Source organism: Pongo abelii, chromosome 12, assembly GCF_028885655.2.
Source record: "Pongo abelii isolate AG06213 chromosome 12, NHGRI_mPonAbe1-v2.0_pri, whole genome shotgun sequence".
NCBI classification, from domain to species: domain Eukaryota; kingdom Metazoa; phylum Chordata; class Mammalia; order Primates; family Hominidae; genus Pongo; species Pongo abelii.
Window position 1 is genome coordinate 77093010 of NC_071997.2, and position 20494 is coordinate 77113503.

Genomic DNA, 20494 nt, shown 5'->3' on the forward strand with positions numbered 1-20494 from the left:
CTACTAAAAGTACAAAAATTAGCCTGGCATGGGGGCGCATGCCTGTAATCCCAGCTACTTGGGAGGCAGTGGCAAGAGAATCACTTGAACCCAGGAGGTGGAGGTTGTAGTGAGCCGAGATTGTGCCACTGCATTCCAGCCTGGGTGACACAGCGAGACCCCATCTCAAAAAAAAAAAAATACACACACATATATATATTTTTTTGTATATAAATATATATATATATAAATACACATATATAAAATATATATTATATATTTAATATATATATTATATATATTATATATATGAAATATATATTATATATATTATATATATGAAATATATATAATATATATTTCATATATATTATATAATATATATATTAAATATATAATATATATTATATATTTAATATATATAATATATTAAATATATATTATATATTAAATATATAATATATATTATATATATTAAATATATTATATATTATATATATTAAATATATATATATTTCGTCTAATCATGTTCTTATCCTAAATTGTGAGGCATTTTATTTTATTTATTTTTATTTTTGAGATAGAGTCTCAGGCCAGAGTGCAGTGGTGCAATCTCTGCTCACTGCAGCCTCCACCCCCCAGGATCAAGCGATTCTTCTGCCTCAGCCTCCTGAGTAGCTGGGACTACAGGCGTGCACCACCACGCCTGGCTAATTTTTTGTATTTTTAGTAGAGACGGGGTTTCTCCATATTGGCCAGGCTAGTCTCCAACTCCTGACCTCGTGATCCGCCTGCTTCGGCCTCCCAAAGTGCTGGGATTATAGGCATGAGCCACCGCGCCTAGCTTGCAAGGCATTTTATAACTATTTGAACCTGAATTTTTAAAAATATATTATTCACTTATTTATTTATTCATTCATTTACTCAAAAAATATATTGAATGCTTTGTATGAGGCTCTGTTTAGGCTCTGAGTATGATAGTAAAAGCAAGTCTTTGCCCTTGTGGAGCTTACAATAGTTGTCAGTTTGACAAAATAAGGAAGCAGGCTATGGCAGACAATTGTTAGACTGATAAAAGATTGACATGGTTTACTAAGCATTTCTAAATAAAGCTTGAAAGTAAATTTGGCTGTTCATATAATTAGCACACAGTCAACAAATGTTATTACTCATAAAGTATTAATCTCAATTCTATTATTGAAATCTCAACACCCCATTTACTCCAAAAGCAGGTGCAGTTAATAACCAAAGCAGGCCACAAAGCCACAGCAGTGGAGAATTTAGCCTGCTTCATGACCATGAGGCTTGGTCCAGCAGTGGTAGCAGTCCAATCCAGTACTTGAAAAGACAGACCAGATCAAGCCCAGTGCTCCAGCACAAAATATCTGAAACACTGGAGAGTCGACATCACAAGATCAAAACTGGTTCCCCTGGAAGTGAAGTTGTTACTCTACAACAGTTTTTGGAAGAAAGCAATAAGCTTACCTCAATACAGGTTAGTTTTATCTATGATGACCTTAATTTAGATGAACACCACAAGTTAAATTTCTGTAATTGAACTTCAGAGCTTTTTTTTTTTTTTTTAAGTTAAGGAGTATTAAGGAGGTACCCACAATTTTATATTGCACAGTCTGCTAAATCAGGAAAGTAAAAACATGGCACTATATTCACTAATCTGCTTTGAATTTTTTTTTAAACAGATAAAGTCCTCAAGTCAAGAGAATCTTTTAGATGAAGTAATGAAAAGTTTGTCTGTCTCTTCTGACTTTTTGGGAAAAGACAAACCAGTTAGCTGCGGTCTGGCCAGGTCAGTAAGTGGAAAAACCCCAGGGGACTTCTATGATAGACGGACAACTAAGCCTGAGTTTTTGAGACCTGGTCCTCGAAAAACTGAAGATACCTACTTCATTAGTTCTGCAGGAAAACCTACACCAGGCACTCAAGGAAAGATAAAATTAGTAAAAGAATCTTCTCTGTCACGACAATCAAAAGATAGTAACCCTTATGCAACTTTACCTCGTGCAAGCAGCGTGATCTCAACTGCTGAAGGAACTACACGAAGGACAAGCATCCATGATTTTTTGACCAAGGACAGTAGACTGCCTATATCAGTTGATTCACCACCAGCTGCTGCTGACAGCAACACCACTGCAGCATCTAGTGAGTACCATTTACACCAGTGGTCCTCTCATATATTTGACAGCCCAACACATACTATAGGTTCTTGTGCCCAAAATCATTTAGCTCTAGACATGCCTGAGCCTCTATATGCCCAGGCTAGAAACTCAAGAACAGAAAGGTCACATTTTCTAAACCAAACTTTTGCCACTATTAGGATGCCTAGTGATGCATTCGGAATGTTGGCAAAAGATAGCATAGGACCATTTACTGTGGCCCATTCATCTCAGCCATTCTTATCCCTGAATACAGAATTAGTTAGTAACATAAGTGGGTTACCTCCTAGGCCAGTCATCAGAATAAGTGACCAGGCTTCTGCCTCTTTGGATAAACCTGCACAGAAAGAAAATGAACAGTTTTCTGATCATCAGAACCCTAATAACAGTAACCTACAGTTTTCTATAAATAGCAACAATCTTGTCACTTCTGCATGCCTCTATCCTGATGACACAGAAGCTGCATTGTTGGTTTCTGAGGATAATCAAACTGTTTGGTATGAATATGGTTGTATATGATCAAAACTGCACAATATAATATATTGATGTTATTTGATATACACTGCTTCTCTAATATGATTTGAAAAGTTGCTGTTAACAAAATATCATTTGGCTAGGTTTTTATTTTTTATTTAAAATTGTTGCACAGTGTTCAGCTGTACATGATGGCATGTATATTAATGTGAATGTGTAACCACACCAAAACCTGCATGAAATATTAATTACTTTGTCCATTTTCTGCATGCTTTTAAAAACCTTAACCATACATGCTCCTCCTTCACATTTTTTGTTGCCTGATAAGATTATTACTTTGATATCCAGAAGTATGTGAAAACAGTTGCATGCTCTCTTACCAAGAAGACATTTCCAAGTCATATTTGCTTTGTTGCTTCTGGAAAAAAATGTTCATTTCCTCCCTCCCTTCCTCCTCTTCCCACCCCTCTCTTGCTCTGACTCTCACTCCTTTTTTTCTTCCAGAATGTGTACTTTATTTGCACATGTACAGTATCAGTAGGGAAAATGTAAAAAGATGTTGTTTTCTTTTGTCATTTAATTAGGCCATCTGTCCTGTTTTAAAGAAATAGTTAATAATTCAACACTTTATATAACAAATATTAACTAATACCCATATTTATAAAACATTTTTCAGATTTAAAAGATTGTTAATACTTATAAACTTAGTGTTATTCTTAGAAAACCCCATCAAATTTAAATGTGATTTACAGTGACTAGGAACATTTGTATTTATTGTTTCTTCTCTGCACTTTTCATCATCTGATAAATACAAGAGCTCAAGTAACTGTCTTTTCTTCAAGATGGCTTCTATACTTGAAATCAGTTAATACAATAGTTTTTCCACTTCTTTTTTTATATAGAGTCAAAGAGAAATAAACCAAATTATACTCATTGTGTTGGAAATTTGTATTTTTACTTCTAATCAAAAGGGGTAGCAAGTTTACAAAGTAGTAAAAATTGTTACTTCTATAATTAATCTATTATTAAATTATATATGTATATCCTTAAAACAGAATTTTTTTAAATGAATAATCACACTAAAATGTAAAATTAGAACTTGTAACCATTTAAACAAACAAGTATGTTTCTAGTAGAACAAATTTTAAAACTAAGAATACTCTTTAGCTTAAAAAAAAAAAAAGTAAGAAAATATGTGTTAACTTTGACTCCAGTGCAAAGAACTTTTATTTTTGTGTTCACAGCACTTTTAAAGCAAATTAGCTAAATTTGAATCTCTAACTCCTAGATGGCTAAAAACAAAAAAACCCATAACCCTGATCCGTTTACTTCCAGAGAAATACACATTAGCATTCTCTCTGGAATGTTTTTTGCCATTTGGATTTAGCCTATATATTACTGATAATGACTCAGCCTGGCACCTGGAAGGAATGCCTTCAGATGTGACCATGTGGGGATGAAATTATGTTATACTTGTTGTTGTTGTATTAAGTTGTTATTAACTGGACCAAAGAAAAAATCTGTAGAGAATATTTCCTAATGAAATTTGTCTCCTTTGTAATCACACTTTTTTTCTGATAGCTATTACAAAAAAAAAATGGTTCTGGTACAGGTAATCAAATGAACACCATCAGAGGATTGTCATATTTTAGTACCACCTAATATACTTTTTGCATCCTTCTATTTTATTGTCAGTTACTTCCCGGTCAGTCCTAACATTTCAAATATATTTGGTGCTAATATTTTCCCTTTTGTTTTTTCATAGGCCAGTAATAAAACTTAATGGTAAACATAGCTGAGATTAAATAGGGGCAATATATGACACAAATGTTATAATTAGTGTTATTTCTTTTCCACACTGAGTCAAAGATTATTCCACAGCTATTTCAACTTTTTAGATATCATAATTCTGACCATAACACTTTAAAATATTGTATTTATTCATTCAAAATTCATTGAAAAATCACATGCTATTATATTAAAATTACGTGATTATTTTACAAAATTAGGCTTACAGAAAAGAACTATTTCCTACCCAGAAAGCTATATGTATATATGCAGCATGTTTTCAAAAAAAAAATACACTGTGCATGTAAGAGAAATATGTATCATGTCCATGTGTCCTGAGGACTGTTGGAAAATACAGTGTGGACTTCAGAAATCATCACCTGCTGTGGAGTCATAAAATTCCCCCAAAACACCACTAGTTCTTTTTTTTTTTTTTTTTTTTTTTTTTTTGAGATGGAATCTCACTCGGTGGCCTAGGCTGGAGTACAGTGGCATGATATCATCTCACTGAAACCTCTGCCTCCTGGATTCAGGCGATTCTCCTGCCTCAGCCTCCCAAGCAGCTGGGATTACAGGAGCATGCCACCACGCCCAGCAAATTTTTGTATTTTTAGTAGAGACAGTGTTTCACCATGTTGGCCAAGCTAGTCTCCAACTCCTGACCAGCTTCCCAAAGTGCTGGGATTACAGGCGTGAGCCACTGCGACTGGCCACAACACTAGTTCTTATCAACGTTTTTTCATAGCATTTGGAATCAAATTGTTAGTGGTGAAAATACCTTAGAAATCATATGGAACCAATGTGTCCCAAACATTTAAGAAAAAAACAATACTTTCTATAAGTGAAATCTTACATAGATGCCCCAAATTTTAAAAAACGAATTTCATTTAAAGTAAAAGTGAAACAACTCTGACTCAATTGAGCAGCTGCACTTATTTCCTCTAAGACACCTCCAGTTTTCAAAAGGATTATTTGTAAAACTATTCGAAGATTCAGTACCCTAATTTTATAAATGATGAAGCTGGATAGCTTTCAGTATTCCTGGCCTAGCTTTCTAGAAATTAAAACATATTCTTATGCACTGCATCCCCTTTGACCAAAGCAATTTTAGCTTTAACCAATGTAAGGAGGAACATTATTTGCCTATAAAATATGCATCAAGCCCTGGTTTTCTTAGTAAATAATACAAATACTTCATTCCAGATGATTTTGCTACTACATGCAAGATTATGTTTAAGACTGTAGGTGACCATTTAGTAAATAAACATAGTAAGGCTATCTGGCACTAAGAGGGGGGGAAATGTAATTGTTACAGTTTTTTAAAAAATTATAGCTTTCCTAGGAATATTACTTATAGCTTTAAAATATAAAAGTAAATCTTTAAGTATTGAGATGCCTATGAGATTAATAATTTTCCCAAACAGTTATAGATTCCTTCTCCTTGCCCTACTCAGTGAGAGTGTATTTCTTATCTTCTGAATTGTATTTTGTTTCATCTTTGACTAAATAACATGAAATGCTTTTCTCCTGCAGATGTGGACAAAGTACAAGAAAGCAGAAATTCAAAAAGCAGGTCTAGGGAGCAACAAAGCTCCTAATTCTATTACCCACTGCATGACATGTGGGCCAAGTGGTGAGTTTCCTGCTTAAAATGTAAATGAGATTAGTCTCATTTATACAAACTAACCAAATTAAGTGTGAAACAAGTGCACATTGCATTAACAGATGTAAATATTGCTTGCTTAATTCATTGACTTTCTGTTCTACTTACTAGTGAAGCAAGATTAGTTGGCTGCCATAGGTTTTTACGTGTCAGAGCAAGGAACAAGTATTTTTTTTTAAGTTTTTTTCTCACTTTAAATTTAATTTTACTAGTGAATTATGTTCTAGGAATTACTTTTTTAGTTTGAAGCCTTTTGTGGTAGGAATACAACTTCCCCACAATTTTCTTGAAAATTAATGAGTAAACTAAATGCCTATTCTATGATGAGCCACTCAAAAATTATCTCTGATTGTCTGTCATTCTCATTCTTATAGAAATACCTGGTGCATGCTGTTCTTATAGTGGCTGCTCTGTATTTTGTGTCTCTCTTATCTTCAAGCTTTTCTTATATTTTCTTTCTTCTTTCTACCTTCCAACTAAATACAGAGAGAAAAGTGTCCTTCAGTTTCTCAGTATGAAGCCTTTATTTCTGAAGTAACAAGACACCTAGCAACTATAGGAATCATTTTTAAAAATCTTTAAGGAGACTTTTAACAGTCCTTCGTGAATAGAGCAGGCAAGAAATACAAACCTTCATTCCTTGAATCAAGGAGCACTACTGGATTCAACTGCCAAAATTTTTTAAAGGTTTTAGGACTTACTATACCTTGTACTGTTAAGATCTACTGAATAAAGGACGTTCTCTCGCTAAGGACCAGGTGTTTTAAGGTTAAGTGTTTAAAGAAGTACTCCAAGAACAATCTGCTTTTTTCATCATTTGTTTTATGAATTTATCCATGTTTGCTTAATGCTTCTGCTAAGTGTTAGCCAAAATCTAGCCATTTATATTTAGTTGTGTAAACCTAAATTAAATGCTGTAGTATTTTGTGGAATGTACTATATAGCAAGATACAGAGAAAATTGTTTTGGCATGTCAGAGCCTTATTTGGTTAGCAGACTGCATGTGTTGGTACTTTTTTTTTCTTAAAGCCAATTATTTTGATGCAAAAGAAATTCAGTTTATAAGATAAATCTGAAAAATCCATAATGAAATAGGAGTTATAAAAAATTTATAGTGATATTAATCTTTCCATATTTCCCATTAAGCAACACTAAGCATTCATAAGTTAACCCATGGTAAAGAGTGTTTTTCTGAAACTTTTTTTAGTAAGATGGTTTTTCAGCAAATGGCATTCCCAAGATAAAGCTGTTGTGCTTTAACTCATTTCTTTTCTTTGGTATTGGGTTATGTATGCGTATGCGTTTTTTTAACTTGAGAGCTGACTGTTGCTTAAGAAGTTTTCTTATGGCAAAAATAATGTAAATAACTTACTATGATCTGCATTTTGCCAGAAACTCATTTATAATTAAGGCTATCATTTATTAATGATTTTTTTCTCCTTTATGATATTACATTAAAGTTGATAACTGTTATTGGTACTTTTGAAATATTTGTATGCATTTGTTACCTTTAAACATTTGGAAGAAGCACAAAAAAATAGATTTAGTTAACCCAGGGAAACATCAATTTTTTTAGTAGTTCCAATTTTATATCACAGTTTTATTTTCTTATGAAATCAAAAAATGCATTGATACTCACTAATGCAAATTCATTATTTAACATCAATATCAGAGTAATCTTCAAGGTCTGAAATGAGAAACATACTGACTTTTTAAAATTTTAACCGTGTACTTCTTAGGCTTTCATTACCAGCTCTAAAGAACTTTTTGGAATAATTCCGTATTCCATAGTGTGTGGTTTATGAGTTGTGGGTTTCATCACTAACCCAGTAACCATAAGAAAAGTCTCTCTCTCTCTCTTTCTCTTTCTCTCTCTCTCTCTTTCGTAGGCCAGTAGCAATGTTGCGTTCACAGTCTAATTTCCAAAAGACCATCAATAAAAAAGAGAGCATGTTTAAATTGAAATGGAACTTAGAAAACTTGAACTTACTTACGTACTTCAATGCCACTGGTAACTTAGGTTTTACCACCAAATGCTGTTAACATTAAATCATTTTGAAAATCTTGGATGAAAGGTGCTATGTAAATGGAAATATAAAGGATTCTTACTAACATACAAATAATGCACAACAGAAATATCTAAAACCTTTTCCGTAGACTTTGAAACATCTCTCTCTGTCATAACTCCCTGGATTCAAGTAGCACATTGGTAATAGGTATCAGAGCAGTCTAGAGACAATTGCATGTCAAAAAATGTACATTCATTTTTAGGTGGATAAAAGTAAACATAGAAATTATGTTATGGCTAAATACAGTTAGTGGGTAACTTAGATTTATATTAGCTAGCATCTAATTTGCACAACTAGAACACATCCCAGAACAATTACTGAAAAGCTGAAATTTAATGAGTGGTGAGGTAGCCCAATGAGGGCAAATGACATCACAGCTTGACCTCTACAGAACACTAATATCCTAAAATACAGAACATGCTGGGTTAAGTGCATTAGTGCTTCAAGCAGAAAATGCTAAAAACAACATGTAAAGTACTGAATCTGAGTAGGCTGACCCTGAGAAGGGACAATTAAAGAGACAACCAAGGGAACACATTGAGACTACAAAAATATGAATAATCTCAATTATATTCATCACACTTTTTTCATACCATTTCAAGAAACGACTAGACAATAGTAACCACATGAATATTTTACTTTCTCCAGTATACCTTGAGAAGCAAACTTTGTAGGAAGCCACTCTTCTCCCCTAAACAACTTCTGCCAAACAATAATAAAGCCAACTGGAAACTAATCGGAGCCATTTTCATTTTCCTAACCGGGGCCTGACATGCTTTAAATTATCTGGCTCTATTCTAAATCAACACCTAACCCCTCAAGGAAACTGAAGAATCAATATACAGGGTAATAGCTTTGGCTCAGAGCTCCAATAATGTGCTTCAGATCTGTCCATGTGGAAATGCTTTCATCCAAATTTTTAAATTGGTGGTTACCAAAGAGTTCACAAAACAGGTTTGTATGTAGCACCTTTCATGCAAGGCATGCAAAAAGCCTATTTTAAAATCACTGTGCATATTATAGAGTTGTAGCCACCTCACAATGAAGTACTACAGCCTGTGCTGTCTTAATGGTTTATGTCAGGAAATGAAAAAGATACTGTACCAAATCTGGAATTACAATGGGGAGTAATAATGTATACTAAATGACTTTTGTATTTTAAGTTACTTTTTGTGAGTGGTGAATTTTTGTGTTTTTCTTTTCAGCTTCACTTAGTCCTGAGATGTATTTTTGCTTTAAGTCTTGAATGAATACAAAAGGAGCCCATTTTATAATATAAACCTTGATGTACATGTTGAGATATTTGGACAATGAAAATGCCTTAAAAGGAATGCATATGGATAAAGTTGCACTTATAACACCCTTCAACAAAATCTGATTTTACATTGTCTTTTTCTTTTCTATTAAGGGTTTTCTTTTTCAGTGTCTACCATTGTACTTATAACTGTTATTAAATACCAAATCAAATAATATAAAAGCTGTAACATTTCCTTTAAAACTGATGCTAATAAGGGATTTAGAGTTGAATGGCAAAATGTTTATTACTTGGCAATACCTGATGTCAGTCACAGGCATCCAACTCATGACAAGAGACACCACTGTTTGTTTTTCAAAAAACATTTTTCATTTTGTTTCTCCTTCAAAAATTAAGTTGGACTAACATTCACGTATCAAACTAATATAAAAAGAAATAAAACCAAGAGGTGATTTTTGTAACAACTGGTTAGTAATCATTTAAAAATGATATAATTTTAGCCAAGTGTTATTTTATTCCTTTCCGTTTTCCCTAGAGAACTATTGTCAGACATAACCCATGACCTTGTTTAGTTGATTCTGTCATATCATTTTGTGATAAGTATTGGGGGTTTGGAGAGAAAGAGCGTCTGTCAATTTTATCAGTCCCAAAATAGGTTTAAATGTAATCTAATAGATTGCACAAATGAATCTCTCATTTTCACTTAGACTTTGGGAGACAAAGGAACTGGCATCATCCTTGGGCAAGTCAGTTTTTCTGGGCCTGTTTTCACTATAAGGTGGGGAGGGCAATTAGACGAGATACCTAAGGTACTTAATTTCTGTGTATTCATTAGGACCTTCATTTCATATGCAAAGCAACCTAAAACAGCTGCTTTGTGTTAGAGATAGAATACCGAGTATGTAAAAACTAAGAGGAACCTTAGAATAAAGTCATTATTTTATATTGCCTTTTAGTAACACAACTTGGTACAAATTAAGTACAATATTTCTACCAGATGGAAACTGCTTTTTGAATGATCAAACTTAGGAAAATGTGGTTCTTTAAGAATATCCCATTTCAGAAAAAAACAAAAACAGAAACAAAAGACAGTCCCATTTGGTTGTACTAGAAGGAAATACTAGAATTTTCATGACCACAAGAAGAGGAATAGCCTACATCAGATCCTCACTCCACTAATGAAGGATTTTGTTTACATTTAAGTGAGGTTTAAAAAATGTCAACTTCTCTGTTTTTGAACTAGCTTTTATATAACAGATGACTCCAGATTTTCCTGCAATTTTATACTGTCTCAGATGCCATAACTGAAAGGGGATGAGTAGGCCGGGCATGGTGGCTCACTCCTGTAACCCCAGCACTTTGGGAGGCTGAGGCAGGCGGTTCACGCGTTCAAGAGATCGAGACTATCCTGGCCAGCATGGTGAAACCCTGTCTCTACTAAAAATACAAAAATTAGCTGGGTGTGGCGGTGCATGCCTGTAGTCCCAGCTACTCAGGAGGCTGAGGCAGGAGAATCGCTTGAACCCGGGAGGCGGAGGTTGCAGTGAGCTGAGATCATGCCATTGCACTCCCGCCTGGCAACACAGAGAGACTCTGACTCAAAAAAAAAAAAAACTGAAAGGGGATGAGTAAAACTTCAGTATAGCCTGGAGGACAGAAGAAACTTGGACGAGTATGTTCACATTTCTTTCAGTTCTCCTGTCTTAGCCTCCCAAGTAGCTGGGATCACAGGGATGCGCCACCACGCCTGGCTAATCGTATGTTCACATTTCTAACCTCTGAACAAAGACTAAACAAATCCTTTTTTGGGGGGTGGGGGACAGGGTCTCACCCTGTCACCCTGGCTGGAGTGTACTGGCAGGATTACTGCTCACTGCAGCCTGGGCTTCCTGGTAATCCTCCCACTTCAGCCTCCCAAGTAGCCGGGACTACAGGCGCATGCCATCGTGCACAGCTATTTTTATGTGTTTTGTAGAGACATGGTTTCACCATGTTGCCCAAACCAGTCTCCTGGGCTCAAACAATCTGCCCCCACCCTTGGCCTCCCAAAGTGCTAGGATTACAGGCATAAGCCACCACACCTGGCCTCAAATCCTTTTTAATAACGTAATGTATATTCCATTACTACATTTTTTAATGTAATATTTTGTTAAGACTAGTCAAGTGTAGTAGTGGAAAGGGAGGAAAGAGTGGAACAAGGAGTTCCATCTGTAACTGACTGAACAATCAGTTGAGATAACTCACTACCATCAGGCCAGCCTATAAATTTAACTTTTCTCTCTTTTTTTTTTCTTTTAAAGAAAAAAGAAAAAGAGTCTCACTCTGTCACCCAGGTTGGAGTGCAGTGGCGCATTCTCGGCTCACTGCACCCTCTGCCTCCTGGGTTCAAGCGATTCTCCTGCCTCAGCCTCCCAAGTAGCTGGGACTACAGGCACACACCACCATGCCCAGCTAATTTTTATATTTTAAGTAGAGACGGGGTTTCACCATGTTGGCCAGGCTGGTCTCGAACTCTTGACCTCAGGTGATCCACCCACCTCGGCCTCCCAAAGTGCTAGTATTACAGGCGTGAACCACCGTACCTGACCTGTAAATTTAATAGTACAATGATTATGACATAACATATTCCCCCCCTAGCTGTTTTTCTGGATTAAAATTTTGTAAAGATACATTTTCATAGAAAGTTAATTAGCTTATTTTTCACTGGGAAAAAAAAAATCACTGGTAAACAAACCCCAATAATGGAAAGTGTTTACCTTTGCCTCCATGTTTGTTTTAATTATCTTGCTAGGGAGTTGTTATTCTTTAATCCCCATTTCTCAAAAATAGCCACTATCAACACTTTTTTTTTTTTTTTAAAGACAAAGTCTCACTCTGTCACCCAGGCTGCAGTGCAGTGCTGTGATCATAGCTCACTGTAGCCTTGAATTCCTGGACTCAAGTGATCCAGCCTCCCAATATGCTAAGACTACACGTGTGAACCACCACACTTGGCTTATTTTTCAGTTTTTTGTAGAGAGGGGGGTTCTCTCACTTTGTTGCCCGGCCTGGTCTGGAACTCCTGGCCTCAACTGATCCTCCTGCCTCAGCCTCCGAAAGCAGAGATTACAGGTGAGAGCCACTGCACCTGGCCTCAACAATATATTCCTATATTCCTTTTGATTTTTTCCTTGTATTATGTACACTATCATAATTTTATACATACTGTTTTGCAACTTGCTTTTTTCAAGTACAATAAGCACCCTAAAGATGTAAGCTGGTTAATCTTTGAAGTATTTTTAATTGTTGGAGGCATTCCTGTAATAAATAGTTGTCATGGGAGATGGAAAACTGAATCCCTGAGCTGACTAAAAGTACCTCCATACATCTTTTTAAAAAGAGCTCTTTTATAGGGCCAGTCACAGTGGCTCACGCCTGTAATCCCAGCACTTTGGGAGGCTGAGGCGGGTGGATCACCTGAGGTCAGGAGTTTGAAACCAGCCTGGCCAATATGGTGAAACCCCATCTCTACTAAAATTACAAAGTTAGCTGGGAGTGGTGGTGTGTGCCTGTAATCCCAACTACTTCACAGGCTGGGGCAGGAGAATCGCTTGAACCCAGGAGGCGGAGGTTGCAGGGAGCCAAGATCACACCACTGCACCCCAGCCTGGGCGACAAGAGCGAAACTCCGTCTCAAAAAAAAAACAGCTCTTTTAAGATGAAATACTATATTCCTCCTAAAGTGGTTTAGATAGTCACCAAACTAAGGATACCAAATATTCTTACACTTTCAATGCTTTTTATAAATTACAAATAAGAAAAACAGCTTTCAGAAAGAAATTTATTCTAAACATTGGCCCAGTTAGTTGTTTTTATCAAAATTTAGTATTATGGGATCATGTCCTGTCATCTTCACAAATGTGAGAAAGTCTTCAGGGCTCAATCCCATGGTTGCAGCATTGGTCATTGGATGAAAGTACACCTTTTCATGTCCACCTTCGAGAAAAGCAGAATCCAGAACAAACTTCACATCTCCACCATCACAGAAAAGTGCCAAGGGTGTGGCACAGCCTTGACCAACTTTTAGTTTTTCTAGCATGGCTGTTTCATCAGCAAATCGCAGATTTCCACTCCCAACACCTAACTGCTTGGCAAGCTCATTTAAATTAATTTGTCTATCATGAAGAACTGTCACCAGCCAATAATTCTTTTTCTTTTTGTCTTTAAGAAATAAGTTCTTACTATGTGCTCCTTTCAGATGTTGGATATGAGGCATCATTTCTTCAACTGTAAATACCTATAAAATATCACATAAGTTTTAAAGTAATATGCATGCTTACATATGCACACATTTATACCTATTTTACCTGCTGGGTGAAAACAGCAAGGTTTGGGAGTGCTTATCGCCCTGAATTTCACTGTTAAAGACCCATCTTCACCCCATTACCAAATAATTACTTATAAGCCCATGCCATCTCATTTCCTCATCTCAGGACCTCAGGGAGTTTCTCCGGCCAGTTTTGTATTCCAATGTACTCGCCAAGACCTCACTCCTCAGCAGCTTTTTATTTCTAAATTTAAGCTTTTGGTTACTGAAAGTTTACAGCAGTTCTAGACTCCTATTCTTTAGCATTCCGTTACGTCCAGACCATGTGACAACCTCCATTCTACAAATATGTAACCACAAAGAAGGTGAGTGGGGAGGCAATAAGAACCCAGACTAACAGAACATCAGAAAAGTTGGCATACGCACACATAAAGAAGGGGGAGAATATAGGACTATATGGGAGGGAGGAAAGTCGCAGAAAATGATTACGGTTTTGATGTTGTATTTGTGAAGGTGAGGAATACTAACTTTATATTTCTCTACTCTTTGAAGATCACTATATTTAGCCATTATCAACTGTTAAGCCTTGGGTAAACTTCATGTCCTTGCACCACTCAAGTTACACATTGGTTCTGTGAAATATTTGCAAGTGGCCGGGCGCGGTGGCTCACGCCTGTAATCCTAGCACTTTGGGAAGCCCAGGTGGGAGAATCACCTGAGGTCAGGAGTTCGAGACCAGCCAGGCCAACATGGCGAAATCCCGTCTCTACTAAAAATGCAAAAATTAGCCAGGCGTGGTGGCGGTCGCTTGTAGTCCCAGATATTCGGGAGGCTAAGGCAGGAGAATCGCTTGAACCGGGGAGGCAGAGGTTGCATTGAGCCGAGCGCACCACTGCACTCCCGCCTGGGCCACAGAGAACGACTCCGTCTCAAATAAATAAATAAATAAATAAATAAATAAATAAAATAAATGCATGTAAGACTTTCTATCAAAACACAACAAATGTTACAATTTATGAAAATACAGGCATGTCAATTTTGGTAAGCACTTTAGGGGTGGTGGTGGTTTCTGCCATGCTGCATGCTTTGTGATCAACCCTGACCACAGTAGAAAAATATCACTCTGAACCTCAGTGTCCTGCTCTATGTATGGTGAACACACTATTAACCACTTGCTTATTTTATCTACACAAAAAGTGGACAAACTGACCCAGCACCCCAGACCGATTTAAGATGCACAGTCCTCCGTATGTTGTGCTAGTTCTCAACACGGAATGTAAGCAAATCACTCCCAAGAGGAAAGATTTCTTTGCAGTAACCTCATGGTCCCAAGACAGAAGTCTTCTGCTGCCCCTGCAGGGTCACTTTCGTGTTTTGAGACCGGAGAAATATTCCAGGAGCGACGTTCTCACGGTACATTGACCCGGGGACACCTGATCTCAGCGGCCTCGCCCGACGGACGTGCAAGCACAGCCCACCCCGCTGGGCCTGTCTCGGCGGTCGCTTCTAGGGGCCTCACCTCGGGGTGCTCCACGACCTCAGTGTGGATGGCCAGGGCACCGAGTCGCCGCTCGAGCGCCGCCCGCAAATCCGCGCCCGCCATGCAGCCGCTGTCGTGGCGATGGGCGGAAAAACTGCACTGCCTCCCGCGACTGCGCAGACCGGAGCCTGAGGCGGAACTGCCCAGAGGGAACTCGGCCGACGCCGGCAGCGTAGTGCTGGTGCCTGCTGAAGGCGGGTCCGCCCTGTCTGAGCGTCTTGCCCGCTAGTTCCTGAACGTCGTCCGCTGAGGGCTCCGGCTTGCGAAGGCCTGCGGGAGCTCTCAACAGGCGCCTCGCTGCGGGGCGGCGCCTGCGATTTCACAGCCCTTCCTGATCCCACTTCAGGTTTCCCAGATCACCGTATCTTCTGTTGAGGGTTTGGGAGTTTTTTGTTTTTCGAGACGCAACCTCGCTCTGTCACCCAGGCTGGAGTGCAGTGGCGCGATCGCGGCCCACTGCAACCTCCGCCTCCTGGGATCTAGTGATTCTCCCGCCTCAGCCTCCCGAGTAGCTGGGATTACTGGCGCCAGCAACCACACCCGTCCAATTTTTGTACTTTTTGTAGAGACAGGGTCTCGCCTTGTTGCCCAGGCTGGTCTCGAACTCCTGGATTCAAGCGATCCTCCAGCCTCCCAAAGTGTTGGGGTTACAGGCCTGAACCACCGCTTCCCGCCGCTTGTATTGTTTAAACCGCAGATGGGCAGGCGGTGCACGGTGGCTCACGTCTGTAATTCCAACACTTTGGGAGGCTGAGTCAGGAGGATCGCTCAGAGTCCATAGTTTGAGACCAGCCTGGGCAACATAATGAGACCGTGTCTCTAAAAATAAACAAATAATCAATGGTCAATCAAACCCACATAGTAACTCCCAGATTAGGGAGTGTGGAAGGGGCCCAGATCCATATTGTTCTAAGGCTTTTCAACTTTTATTGTAAATTATAATTTTACATTTTACCTTTTCTGACAGTTCTTATTATTGATCTAAGAATAATTGACTGTGCCAACTATGACTCACCTTTTTCCAAGGTAGTTTGACTACCTCCAGGTAGTTTTAAGCTATCTTGGTGTTTTCAGCTGTAAAAAGTAAAGTAGCTATTCCTCTTCACAGACTTTCCTCCCCGTCTAATTAGGAATAAATAGTAACCTCTTAAAAGCAAAATTTATTCAAATACTCATGCTAACATTTTTAAATATCTGCTAGCCATAATAAATAAATCAGTGTACTTTATGTTCTTAGCTCCCACAATTTAGCCTAAATATTTGCCCTGGCATGCTTATACTGGTCCAAGCAAGCATTAGGTCATAGCCTGTTCCTCTTCCTTATTGAAAAGTGTTCTTACCTTTCTCAGCATTCCATAAGTTACTTCCTTTGTTCTCCTCTATCTTTGCCTCTTTTAAGAAGTTCTAAGTTGCTAGCCAATCGAGACAAATACAGAATGTGAGGTCCCATTCCAGCCAATGGAAACCGGACAAAGCAGTAGGGAGGACGTGTCAGGTTATAAATGACCCTGTCTCCTTTGTTGGGTGTACTCTCCTGGCAAAACTGCTGGCGAGTGTACCCTTTCTGCAGGAAGTAAAAATGGCCTTACTAAATAAATTAATGTTCAAGTGCTATTGCTTTACAGCACCGGGGAACAAGCATTTCAAACACAGCTCTCCTGGGAAACACTCCCCACTTGAATGAGGCCTGGAATTCCACCTTAGGAGTTTATTTATGAATTTAGTTTAAGGCTCGAATCCCAGCAAGCACATAGATATACCTCAGGACATTTAACCTTAGTGTGAATGGGTCATTTCTGGGGTGCAAACTGAACGGCTGGAGAAGGAAGCCTCTTAAGACACAGTAAAATGTCGTAGTCCTTACCTGCAGCCCTTGAGGAAGCTACCAAAGAGGAGGAATTCGAACTCAACCTCACAGTTTCACCCAGAATTGGCCTTGGATAGCACAATTTTAAAATGTCTCAGTTTAACCTACCTCTTTAATGATTAAATCATGGTTTCTCTTCAAAAACTCCATCTAATTATTTGATCTCTGATTACAGAATCAACAGGCCACACTTCCCATGGCCTGCTAAATTCAGATCAACAACAAAAGCAACATATCACATTACAGAGGATTTGGAAAACAGGAAAGTGGGGAAAGATCACTCAGAATCTCATGGTGCTCATGCCATTGAAGGGGTGGGTTGCCCCTCCACACCTGTGGGTGTTTCTCGTTAGGTGGAACGAGAGACTTGGAAAAGAAAAAGACACAGTGACAAAGTATAGAGAAAGAAATAAGGGGGCCCAGGGGACCAGCGTTCAGCATACGAAGGATACCGCCGGCCTCTGAGTTCCCTTAGTATTTATTGATCATTCTTGGGTGTTTCTCGGAGAGGGGGATGTGTCAGGGTCGTAAGATAATAGTGGAGAGAAGGTCAGCAGATAAACGCGTGAACAAAGGTCTCTGCATCTAGACAAGGTAAAGAATTAAGTGCTGTGCTTTAGATATGCATACACATAAACATCTCAATGCCTTACAGAACAGTATTGTTGCCCGCATGTCCCACCTCCAGCCCTAGGGCGGTTTTCTCCTATCTCAGTAGATGGAACATACAATCGGGTTTTATACCAAGACATTCCATTGCCCAGGGACAGGCAGGAGACAGATGCCTTCCTCTTGTCTCAACTGCAAAGAGGCGTTCCTTCCTCTTATACTAATCCTCCTCAGCACAGACCCTTTACGGGTGTCGGGCTGGGGGATGGTCAGGTCTTTCCCTTCCCACGAGGCCATACTTCAGACTATCACATGGGGAGAAACCTTGGACAATACCTGGCTTTCCTAGGCAGAGGTCCCTGTGGCCTTCTGCAGTGTTCGTGTCCCTGGGTACTCAAGATTAGGGAGTGGTGATGACTTTTAACGAGCATGCTGCCTTCAAGCATCTGTGCGCATCTTGCACAGCCCTTAATCCATTTAACCCTGAGTTGACACAGCACATGTTTCAGAGAGCACGGGGTTGGGGGTAAGGTTATAGGTTAACAGCATCTCAAGGCAGAAGAATTTTTCTTAATACAGAACAAAATGGAGTCTCCTATGTCTACTTCTTCCTACACAGACACATTAACAATCTGATCTCTCTTTTCCCCACAGCAATGTTATTGCCATTTTGGTGTATCTTTCCAGTCTTGTTTCCTTTATTCTTGTTATTTTGGCTATACATAATGAATTTTTCAGATAGTTGAAACTTTCTACATATTAAATTTTATGTCCTGCCTTTTTATTACTTATAAGCATTTTCCTCCGTTGCCACAGTGTCTTTCTTTAATAAAGATATATTGTGTTGCTGGATCATATTAGCCATTATGTTTTGTTTTTGTTTTTGTTTTGAGACAGGGTAGCTCTCGATCACCCAGGCTAGAGTACGGTGGCGTGATCTCTGCCTCCCAGATTCAAGCGATTCTCCTGCCTCAGCCTCCTGAGTAGCTGGGATTACAGGTGCACACCACCAGGCCGGGCTAATTTTTGTATTTTTAGTAGAGATGGGGTTTCACCATGTTGACCAGGCTGGTCTTGAACTCCTTACCTCAAGTGATCTGCCCACCTCGGCCTCCCAAAGTGCCCAGAGCCACCGTGCCCTGCTGATATTAGCCATTACTTTGAATGGCAAAAACCGCGATTACTTTTGCACCCATCTAATAATTTTCTTAACCATTTCCATATTGGTGGACATCCTTGTTGTTAATGAATCATGATATTCTAAGTTGCTTTCCAAAAATTATTATAATGTATAATTAGCAATGTATGAATTAATCTATTTTACTATATTTTTGCCCAAATTTGCAGAATATATATATTTTTTAATTTGCAAATTTAATAGACAAATTTAATGTACCTCATTTAATGTGCATTTCCCTGATTATGAAGGGCTTGGACACTTTCCATGTTTATTATTTTATTTCCCCATTTGTGAATTAGCTTGTTCATCATCTCTTGGCTCACTTAGCCACTGAATGAATATCAATGGTTTTTACCTTCCTATACAAGCTCTTCATATAATGAAATTATGAGCTTTTTGTCATATATCCTTCAAATAGTTGGTTTTAGTTCCGTTTTATGTACAAAAGTTACCCAATTTTACATAACTAAATGTCATTCTTTTTATTCTGATCTAAATTTAGAAAGTTAACCTCTAGCAATAGAATATTCAGTCTTTTCTTTTTCTTAACAATATTCAATTCCTTATTTAAAATTTACTTTGGTTTTTAAGGTGTGGTAGGCTCAGTTTTTTAAGTATGTTTCCTTCTAAGAATGAAATTAGAACAGCAGCAGAGATCACCCTCTGAAGAAATAGCAGGCCAGGCATGGTGGCTCATGGCTGCAATCCCAACACTTTGGGAGGCCAAGGAGGGCGAATCACCTGAGGTCAGGAGTTCGAGACCAGCTTGGCCAACATGGTGAAATCCTGTCTCCATTAAAAATACAAAAATTAGCTGGGCGTGGTGGTGCATGCCTGTAGTCCCAGCTACTCGGGAGGCTGAGGCAGGAGAATCGCTTGAAGCCAGGAGGCAGAGGTTGCAGTGAGCTGAGATCACACCACTACACTCCAGCCTGGGAGACAGATGGAGACTCTGTCAAAAAATAAAAAGGAAAGAAAGAAAAAAAAAAGAAATGAAAAAGGGAGGGAGGGAAGGAAACAAGGAAGGAAGGAAGGAAGAAAGGAAAAAGTGAAACCTGTCTCAAAAAAAAAAGGTAATAACCAGTTAGCCGGTTATATGGAATATAATTTCTTTCTAATTAAACCGTAAAATGGATGAACACATTGCTTGCTAGCCTGGGAAAACACTGGTTTCATGCAATGTGAACAAAACCTACACAGTAGACGACAACTGGGTTAAGCAGAGAAGGATTGTGTTTTTTTCTTTTTTGTTCACTTTAAAACACCCATTTAAAATTGTGTGGTTATAAGGAAGCTTTACTTTGGACAAGCACTGTTTACAGAAGACACAGCCGAGCCCAAGCTGTGCGGTAAACTCCCAATGTGTAACTCCTGAGAGCCACAATTACTGCAATTCAGGAAGCGTGCAGAAGTAGGTCAGGTGAGCAAGACCTGCCCTGAGTTATTCTTTAAATCAGACTTAATTTTCTGGGTCTACCTAGACTACTAAATTAATGAATACAGCTACATATTTAGGGGTTTTTGTTTGTTTGTTTTTCATTTTTTGTTTTTTTTTTTTTTGAGACGGAGTCTTGTCACCCAGGCCGGAGT

The 20494-nt window shown here is 38.4% G+C and overlaps 2 protein-coding genes across 23 annotated transcripts in view; one reads left to right on the forward strand and one right to left on the reverse strand.

Moving 5' to 3' along the window:
• The window catches only part of CCDC88A (coiled-coil domain containing 88A), a 131832-nt gene extending 122208 nt beyond the window's left edge, over positions 1-9624 (forward strand). For 4 of the 22 annotated variants that reach the window (XM_009237293.4, XM_009237295.4, XM_024242288.3 and 1 more), the window contains 4 exons: positions 1209-1474; positions 1680-2139; positions 5949-6048; positions 6565-9624. In XM_009237293.4, coding sequence (XP_009235568.1) covers positions 1209-1474; positions 1680-2139; positions 5949-6013 — 791 coding nt within the window. In that variant the 3' untranslated portion in view covers positions 6014-6048; positions 6565-9624. Of the gene's footprint in view, positions 1-1208; positions 1475-1679; positions 4528-5948; positions 6049-6564 lie in introns of those variants that run through there. The other 18 variants (XM_009237294.4, XM_009237296.4, XM_063713429.1 and 15 more) reach the window with 8 other exon arrangements.
• A 3584-nt stretch (positions 9625-13208) lies between these two features.
• LOC100445518 (putative prolyl-tRNA synthetase associated domain-containing protein 1) lies at positions 13209-15377 on the reverse strand. Its single transcript, XM_002812020.6, has 2 exons — positions 15228-15377; positions 13209-13678 (listed from the first exon to the last, which is right to left on the reverse strand). The coding sequence occupies exons 1-2, from the start codon at positions 15309-15311 to the stop codon at positions 13244-13246; spliced, it is 519 nt and encodes a 172-aa protein (XP_002812066.2). The 5' UTR covers positions 15312-15377; the 3' UTR covers positions 13209-13243.
• Positions 15378-20494: the final 5117 nt, after the last annotated feature.

Excerpts from the sequence above, each read along its gene's own strand:
- LOC100445518 (XM_002812020.6), bottom strand. The coding sequence starts at position 15,311 with ATGGCGGGCGCGGATTTGCGGGCGGCGCTCGAGCGGCGACTCGGTGCC. Across the intron at positions 13,679-15,227 it reads AGGTCGTGGAGCACCCCGAG|GTATTTACAGTTGAAGAAAT; the intron begins GTGAGGCCCCTA and ends GATATTTTATAG.